Source organism: Priapulus caudatus, unplaced genomic scaffold (assembly GCF_000485595.1).
Source record: "Priapulus caudatus unplaced genomic scaffold, Priapulus_caudatus-5.0.1 Scaffold608, whole genome shotgun sequence".
Taxonomy (NCBI): domain Eukaryota; kingdom Metazoa; phylum Priapulida; class Priapulimorpha; order Priapulimorphida; family Priapulidae; genus Priapulus; species Priapulus caudatus.
Window position 1 is genome coordinate 11,425 of NW_014577669.1, and position 9,706 is coordinate 21,130.

Genomic DNA, 9,706 nt, shown 5'->3' on the forward strand with positions numbered 1-9,706 from the left:
GAGAGAGANCGTGCGTGCGTGTCGTGCGTGCGTGCGTGCGTGCGTGCGTGTGTGTGTGTGTTTGTGGCCGTCCGAAGGAGGATGTGGTGCGGTCGCACCCCTTTTTTTCCAGAGTTTACTCCGGGAATTAGTTATTTAGCCGGCAAATCAATTCGTTGCGCAAATGTTAGCGTAGGGCCAATATTTTCGTTCATAAATTGTGTCCAAAAATGCTCCAAAATAAGGCTCAGATTGCACCAGAGAGCATCTAAAGGCCCTGAGCTTCCAGGGCTGGACCCCGGCCGTGAGGGACTTCGCGCACATTAACTCACAGAAAATTTTCAAGTACTCCTGTCATGCCACCTCCCTTTTTGAAAAGCTTGGGACGAGCCTGCATATAATATATATATATATATATAAATGTTTAACTCGTTCACGTAGACTAAAGCGACGACATTAGTTTGAGAGAAAGATTCACTATAGTGATAGTTATAGTTATGGTGATAGTTATAATGACATTTATTTAGTTATAATAATTGGTTAGGTGTATACACCTAACTAATACGCGTAATAAATTATCACTAAATGCACAATTATTAAGTTAACAATCAATCCATCTAATCAATTATCAATCAATACGTGTAATCGGCTATCAGCCAATACAGGTAATCAATTACCGATCAATACATATAATAAATTATCGTCCAATACCAGCCATCATTAACTGATCAGTACGCGTTCTTCAATCTAGACACTCTTTGAAACACGCTTGCATCATACGCCTCATCGCACGCATACAGTGCGTACAGAAATACGCAGAAATATTAGATCCAGAGCTAATAATTACATGTATTGTTAGCCTGTAAGCTTAATATGTATAAGTAGCGTGTATTATATATATATATATATATATATATATATATATATATATATATAAGTAAGTAGTAGTATAGCATAAAGGTGTAGATATGTGTAGGTATAGGTATATATAATTTATACTATCGCTGGTTCTCGCACTTACAAATAACTCATATATATCGCTGTCTGTCTCTCGTACACAGAACAAGTAGACGAGAATACGTAAGACTACGCTAGCACAAGTGTCTGCACGAACACGGAATAGACAGCATAGACGCAGACGTGTTTAAGCGAGCACCAGATACAAGGTGAGCCAAGCAATCAATCACCGTGTACTTATTACCTCGCGCAACGGCGTTGCAGGGAGGTAATGTGATCTCTCGTGTGATGCGTGTCGTGTGTGTGTTCGTGTGTGTGTGTAAGCCAGCAGCGAGCCAGCTGTTATACACATGTATACATTGTTACACGCGTTGGCGCGATCGATTCAGCACCAGCTCGGCTTTTAGGCCCGTCCAGTCAGGCAGCAGCTCGCTTAAGGCGTCCAGCCAGCAGCAGCGCAGCAGCGAGCCAGCTGTTAATACCACATGTATACATGTTACACGCTCGCGGAGAGCTATGCACTCTTTTTTGAGTGCCTCTGTCTAGTTACAGTGTGTAGGTGCGCGTGCGTGTGCGTGAGTGGAGAGCGAGGGTGCATGCGTGCAGGTGTATGTGAGTGGGGTCGTGCGTGTGTGCGTGTGTGCGTGTGTGGTGTGTGTGTGTGTGTGTGTGTGTGTGTGTGTGTGGTGCGCACGTGTGTGTGTTGTGTGCGTGTGTGTGTGTGTGTGTGTGTGTGTGTGTGTGTGTGTGGCACGTGCACGTGTGTGTGTGTGTGTGCACGTGTGTGTGTGTCTGTGTGGCGTGTGTGTGGTGTGCGTGTGTGTGTGCGTGTCTGCGTGCGTACGTGTGTGTGTGTGTGTTGTGTGTGTGTGTGTGTGTGTGTGTGTGTGTGTGTGCATGTGTGTGCGTGCGTGCGTGCGTGCGAGCGAGCGTACGTGCGTGTGCGTAAGAGCGGGGTGTATGCGTTGTGCGTGCGTGTGTTGTGTGTGTGTGTGGTGTGTGTGTGTGTGTGTGTGTGTGTGTGGTGTGTGTGTGTGTGTGTGTGTGTGTGTGTCTGTGTGTCTGTATGGCAGTATATGCGGATTCTGATTCAATATTCGATAATCGGACATTTAACATATCTTCCGTGTGATTTTTTCCTCAGTGGAATGGTTGCCTGTTCTTCCCTTCCGGAACCCAACTGGGACTTATTTAAACCAAGACCCCCTCCCCCAGACGGCGGCGGAGGCGGCGGCGGAGGCGGAGGAGGCGGAGGAGGAGGAGGAGGCGGACAACCCCCGCCACCGCCACCGCCTTGAAATAATCGACGACTTAACGTATAACGGTTCCGGTATAAATAAAAATAAAAATTGCAAAGATATTTCGCATTGAAACCGAACGTATGGCGAACATTATTGGCGAAGAGTCTACATATATTATTGTTATGACTTCAAACTTCAAGATTTAAAACGATGTTAACATTACGAAAGCAGGTGTCGTGTTTAGTTGTTTTGAATTCGCGCATGTATATGACAACTGTAATCGGAAGTATTCGCAAATTTAATAAATTTCAATAAATTTATGACAAGCAAGCATTCGTTGCCACTCTTGCCTTCTTGCCAAATCTCTCACACTTGCCAATCTTGTTTTACTGATTGCCTCCTTTACGAGTGCGTGTGTGTGTGTGTGTGTGTGTGTGTGTGTATGTGTGCGTGTGTGCGTGCGCGCGTGTATGTGTGCTTGTGTGTGCGTGCGTGTGTGGGCATGCGCGTACGTGAACGTGTGCTGCGGACATTCATAGGATGAATGTGCGTGCGTGCGTGCGTGCGTGCGTGCGTGCGTGCGTGCGTACGTGCGTGCATCAATAAATGGGCAATTGTAAAAAACACAATACCCATCTCTACATGTACTGCCACTACCAGGAACGCAAAGCAATTACATCAGCAAACTTCCAACTAGATATTTCACATATTTCTTATTTTTATTGACTAATTAAGGTACGTAGCATAAATGGTGCTCAATTCATATTATAAATAACGCCACATGCAGCAGCACAGCAACAGAGAGCAAAGTAACTCGCGTAAAAACTGCGCGCTGAAACTGCCACCAGCGAAGCTTCAAGCGATATGCTACACAATCATCGCAAAATTCATAATAAGTTACTGTCACGGACATGGGAGGAAAATCTGCTCTGACGCAAACGGTTACCGAGTTGCACTGCAGCTTTCGTCGGGCGGCTGCGCGAGGCCGCGGTGCACAAACTACATTCATCACTCTCGTGCGAAATCTGCTTAAATACTGGGAGGGGGGAAGAACGACGTTTTTACATATTACATTCACGTCGTTTCATCCATCCGTCGGGTGATGAATTCACTCCGCGAACAGCATGCCTAAACGCCGGATGACATCATGCACCAGCTACGATTTCACACAACCACCCACCTCCACCCTCCTCCCCTCTCACCCCCTCCCTCCATCTCTCGTTCGCAGCAACCACCTGCATCCGCTAGCGCAAGGCACGGCGCCCATCTATGATAGAAACCGCCGAGCGTCGATTTACAACGAGTTCGCTACGGCCGCCTACCGCTTCGGTCACAGCCTTGTAGCCACGCAGTTCCCGGTATAGTACTAACGCTGGGAAATCAGCCATAGAGCGCTGGGACAGGTCAAGAATGAGATCGTTTTTCAGTGTATCCGAGCACTCGAATTTTTTATTTCTCACTAGAAAGGGTTAGAACTTCAGAAACTAGAATCCTTGCTGAATCCGACAGTGTAAGCGGCTCGTCCGGCGTGCGCTGCTGGGGCAGCCGGAAAATTTTCAACGGCCGACTTTTTCGTATGAAATCACATTGCAAAAACAAACAAAAATTATGGAAGAATTTTTGAGTTAACAACATATATATGGTGTCACTTGCGACGTGGATTCAGAGGATGGCATTGTGGTTTCTAAAAAAAAAACTTTCTGCTGATTTATGGAAATTTTTTTCGTAAATATGGCAGCCAATGGGAAATGATTTCCCACCTTGCAGTTGATGAAAACAGACGATGAAGCGCTAGCCGACAGTCATCCGATAAACCTTGACGATACCTTCTTCACGCCGGATCTTCTTGATGAGACGGGAGACTACAAGGGCATTGACTCTATCACACGCGGCGTCTGCCGAGGCATCAGCGAAAAAGGGGACAGGTACATAACAGGTAGGTGGACAGGTACATGATAGGTACATGGACAGGTACATGACAGGTAGGTGGACAGGTACATGACAGGTGGACACGGTACCAGTGCACCCAGTACAGTAAGCAGGTAGGTTGAGCAGGTACATGAAGGCTAACAGTGACAGGTACCATGATCACGGTACAATGACAGTAGTGGACAGGTACATAACAGAGTAGGTGACTAGGTAGCATGATAAGGTACATGACCAGGTACCATGACAGGTGTACATGACAGGTGAGGTTGGACAGGTTACATAACGGTAGGTGGACACGGTACTGACAGGTACACCGCAGGTAGGTGAGCAGGTAGCATGACAGGTAGGTGATCAGGTACATGACAGGTACATGAGCAGGTAGGTGACAGGTAACACTGACAGGTAGTGACAGGTAGGTGGACAGGTACATGACAGGTACATGACAGGTAGGTTGGACGGTTTACACTGATAGTACATGAACAGGTAATGACAGGTACATGACAGGTAGGTGGACAGGCTACATGACAGGTACATGACAGTAGTGGACAGGTAGCATGACAGGTACATGACAGGTACATGACCAGTACATGACAGGTAGCGTGACAGGTACATGACAGGTATCATGCCAGGTAACTATGACAGTATGGTGGAACCAGGTACATGATAGGTAGGTGGACAGGTACACGGCAGGTAGGTACGAGTAGCATGTACAGGTAGGTGGACAGGTACAGCCAACAGCACACCACATCGACACAGGTAGGTGGACAGGTTAGCATGACAGGTGTAAATGACTAGGTAGGTGGCACAGTACATGACAGGGTACATGACAGGTAGGTGACCGGTACCTGACAAGGGTACATGACAGGTACATGACAGGTACCTGAGCAGGTACGTGGACAGGTACATGACAGGTAGCATGACAGGTAGGTGGACCAGGTACATGGACGAAGGTACATGACAGGAGGTGGACAGCGTACATGGAATAGGTAGCATGACAAGGCTACAGTGACAGGTACATGAACAGGTAGGTCGAGCAGGTACATGACAGTAGCGTGACAGGTACGATGAGTAGGTACCACTGGACAGGTACATGCAGGTACTATGACAGGTAGGTGGACAGGTCATGACAGGTACCATGACAGTAGATGGACAGTTACATGATAGTGTAGGTGATCAGGTAGCATGACAGGTAGATGGACAGGTCATGATTAGGTAGGTGACGGGGTACATGCAGCGAGTACATGACAGGTAACACTGACTAGGTAATGACAGGTACATGACAGGTAGGTGACCAGGTACATTACAGGTAGCGTGACGGTAGGTGGACATTACAATGACAGGTTCAGCGTGACAGGTCGGTGGACAGGTACATGACAGGTACATGACCAGGTACATGAACAGGTAGGGTGGACAGGGACATCACAGGCTAGCGTTGGACCCAGGTCCAGGTGGACAGAGTACATAACAGGTACGTGCAGCAGTAGGTGGAGCATGTACCATGACAGGTACGTGACAGGTAGTGGACAGGTACATGATAGAGTTGACATCCTGATCAGGTGAGGGTGACCCGGTAACCATGATAGTACAGTGACCTGTGACATGAACAGGCATGAGCAGGTAGGTGGAACAAGTAGCAATGACAAGTAGGTGACAGGTACATGACAGGTACATCGAAAGGGTAGCATGCGCAACGTAGGTGGACAGGTAGCGATGACAGGTACATGAACAGGGTAGGTGGACAGGTACATGACAGAGCATGGCAGGCAGGGCTACATGACAGGTAGGCTGAACAGGTAGATAACAGGTACGTGATCAGTAGGTGGGGACGATAATTAATGGATACATGACAGGCTACGTGCAGTAGGTGGACAGATACCATGACAGGTAAGCGTGACAGGTAGGTGGTGACAGATACTGAAGTCGTGGACGGTAGGTGGAGCCAGGATACGATGACGTCACGTGAGACAGGTGGTGGACAGATCATGACAGGTACATGGCACAGTTACATTGTACCGGTATGGACAGGTACAGTGACAAGTAGGTGGACAGGATACAGTAAAGGTTAAAACGTGACAGTAGGTGGAACAGGTACATTGACAGTACGTGACAGGTACGGTGACAGATACATGACAGGTACGTGACAGGTAGGTTGGAGCAGAATACATGACAGTACGTGACAGTAGGCTGGGACAGGTACATGACAGGGTACGTGAGCAGGTAGGTGGTACAGATACCCATGACAGCGTACCGTGACAGGTAGGTGGACAGAATACATACAGGTAACGTGGACTAGTACATGACCAGGTAGATGGACAGGTACCATGACAAGTAGGGTGGGCCCAGGTGCATAAGCAGGTACGTGGACAGGGTAGGCTGGCCCCAGGATACATGACAGGTACGTGACAGGTAGTGGACAAGTACATGATAGGTTACATGAAAAGGTAGGTAGACAGTGACACGGCAGGTAAGGTGTACGGCCGCCGTAGAGTAGTAGTTAGTAATAGTTAAGATAAAAGATAAGTTAATAAGCATATTTTGTATTATGTTCCACCTATACTCCTGCATATATTACACTATATACCTGTATAATTATGTACACCTAATGTACTCTGTATATTTAGAAATATAATTATGTTAAAACTAGTGAACCTGTATAATTAATGTTGAGACAGTGAAGACAGCTGGTATATGTCAGGCACTAATATACGCTGTATATTTGAGACACCCGCACGCGACGTGATTCTTAGGAGCACTCAGAGACAACTGTTCCGAGGTCCCAACGTTTCGAACCGTTTCGGCTTTGATCCGCCGCCTTCAACATCCGAAGCGAGGCCGCGACCCCACGGCTTTCTCCCTACAACGAGCATGCCAGAATGCCTGCTCCGATCCACCACCAAGTTCCACCTCTTCCGAAGATCTCCGTCGATTAGAAGGAGTGCATGGAAGAGGAGGCCGGATGGGAAGCTGGAGGAGGTCCTACGCGTAAGGCTTTCTTTTTCAGGGCTCCTTTTATTAGCAGAGTCCTCCCGTGTACGTGGTACCGAGCGCTCCCTACCATATGCCTTTCCCGGTGTACGCGGCTGGGTGGACCGGAGCTTCCCATAACATAGCTTCTTCCCGTTGTACCAGGCCTTCGCCGTAACATTAGCTCCTAGAGAGAGAGAGAGAGGAGGAGAGAGAGAGGAGAGAGAGAGAGAGAGAGGAGAGAGATCAGCAAGGGAAGAGAGGGCTCGCCGAGGAGGAGAGAAAGAGACAAGGGAGGAGAGAGAGCAGAGGAAGAGAGAGAGAGAAGAGAGAGAGAGAGAGAGAGGAGAGAGGAGAGAGGAGATTCGGACGAGAAGAGGTGAGAGAGAGCAGCAGAGCACCGAGCTAGAGCAGAGAGAGAGAGAGAGCAGAAGAGAGAGAGGGGGAGAGAGACCGAACGACGGGACCTAGGAAGACGTACAGAGAGCAGGAGCAGAGGTAGGAGGGCCGAGAGAGAGAGAGAGAGGAGAGAAAGAAACGCCGCGTGTGAAGCACTTGGCGGACGGAGCCGGAGGACAAGAACACATTCACTACTCTCTACAGTAAGCCGGTCGATGAATGGCTAATGACTGAGGCCGTCAGCGTGTGTCGACCTGGTGGGAGGCCCGGTGTGCCGTCGTGGCAAGCTCGACGTGTATATGTGCCCCTCGTCGGTCCCACCCTTTCAGCATGCATTCGCTTGACGCCAAATTCCAATCTCTACGTCACGGCGACCGGTTCTATTACGAGACTAGCGGAGAGCTACCATAGCTTCAGCACAACTGGGTACTGCCATGCTGATGCTACATGCTGATGACACACCACACACACACACACACGACACACACACGATATATATATTAATAATATATATATATATATATATATATATATAGTACGTATATATATATATAAAATATCAGTTGTTCAAGTTAATGACTAAATTCTTGTTACCCAGTTATTTGAACATGATATATATACTATATCATATAGTTGTTGTGTGCTGTGTGTGTGTGTGTTGTGCTGTGTGTGTGTGGGTTGTGGGTGTGTGTGTGTGGTGTGATGTGTGTGTGCGTGCGTTGTGCTGGTGTGTGGTGATGTTGACTGGCCGTCCGAAGAAAGGATGTGCGTGCGGGTCGCACCCCTTTTTTCCACGAGTTTACTCCGGGAATTAGTTATTGTTAGGCGCGCAAATCAATTCGTTGCGCAAATGTAGCGTAGGGCCAATAGTTTCGGTCATAAATGTGTCCAAAAATGCTCCAAAAATATAAGGCTTCCGCATTGCACCAGAGAGCAATCCTAGACGGCCCTGAAGCCTTCAGGGCTCGGACCCCGGCCGGAGGGACCTTCGCGCACATTTAAAACTCAGCAGAAAATTTTTCAAGGTACTACCATGTCATGGCACCTCCCGTTTTGAAAAAGCTTGGACGAGCTGCATATAATAGATATATATACTATATTAAATGTTAGCTCGTTCACGTAGACTAGAAGCGACGCCATTAGTTGAGAGAACAGATTCACCTATAGTGATAGTTAAGTTCATGGTGATAGTTATAATGACATTTATTAGTCTATAAATAATTGGTTAGGTGTATACACCTAACCTAATACCGTATAAATTACACAAATGCACCATAGTAATTAACAATCATCCACTAATCATATCAATCAATAGCGTGTAATCGGCTAATCAGGCCCAAACAGGTGAATGCAATTACCGATCCATACATATAATGAATTATCGTCGCAATACCAGGCCATCATGGTAGACTGACAGTACGCGTTCTTCAATCTAGACACTCATTTGAAACCCTTGCATCATCGCCTCATGCGCACGCATACAGTGCGTATCAGAAATACGCAGAAATAATTAGATCCAGAGCTAAATAATACATGTATTGAGCCTGTAAGCTTATATGTGATAATAGCGTTGTATTTATTATATATAAAATTATATACTATATATAATATAGTATATAATACATAGAAGGTGTAGAGATATGTGTAGGTATAGGTATATATATATTTATATACTCGCTGGTTCTCGGCACTTACATAACGTATATATAGTCGCTGTCTGATCTCTCGTACACCAGAACAAAGTAGACGAATACGTAAGACTACGCTAGCAACAAGTGATTGCACGAACGACGGGAATAGCACAGCATAGCGACGCAGACGTGTTTTAAGCCGAGGCACATCGAAGTGAGGGCACAAGCCGATCAAGCACCGGGTGTACTTATTCCACTCCGCGCAGACGGAGTTGCAGGGAGTAAATGTGATCTCTCGTGTGATGCGGTTCGTGTGTGTGTTCGTGTGCTGTGCTGGTAGCAGGGCAGCGAGCCCCGCTGTTATAACATGTTATACATGTTACACGGCGTTGCGCGATCGATTCCAGCACCGCTCCGCCTTAGCCGTCCAGTCAGCAGCAGCGTCGCCCTTAAGGGCGTCCAGCCAGGCAGCAGCCAGCAGCGAGCCCAGCTGTTATCCCACCGTGTATACATGTTCACGCTCGCGCGAGGTAGGCACTGCTTTTTGCAGTGGCCCTCTGTCCTAGTTACCAGGCTCGTGTAGGGTGGCGCGTGTGCCGTGTGCGT

General features: G+C 47.5%; 1 protein-coding gene and 1 long non-coding RNA gene across 2 annotated transcripts in view; both read left to right on the forward strand.

Moving 5' to 3' along the window:
- Positions 1-1,069: 1,069 nt before the first annotated feature.
- LOC106812113 lies at positions 1,070-2,503 on the forward strand. Its single transcript, XR_001394290.1, has 2 exons — positions 1,070-1,145; positions 2,081-2,503. It is a non-coding gene; the product is annotated as an uncharacterized LOC106812113 (long non-coding RNA).
- Positions 2,504-3,441: 938 nt separating this feature from the next.
- Positions 3,442-9,706, forward strand: part of LOC106812102 (lactoperoxidase-like) — a 7,149-nt gene continuing 884 nt past the window's right edge. The window contains exons 1-2 of the mRNA XM_014815877.1: positions 3,442-3,535; positions 3,945-4,113. Coding sequence (XP_014671363.1) covers positions 3,948-4,113 — 166 coding nt within the window. The 5' untranslated portion in view covers positions 3,442-3,535; positions 3,945-3,947. The remainder of the gene's footprint in view (positions 3,536-3,944; positions 4,114-9,706) is intronic.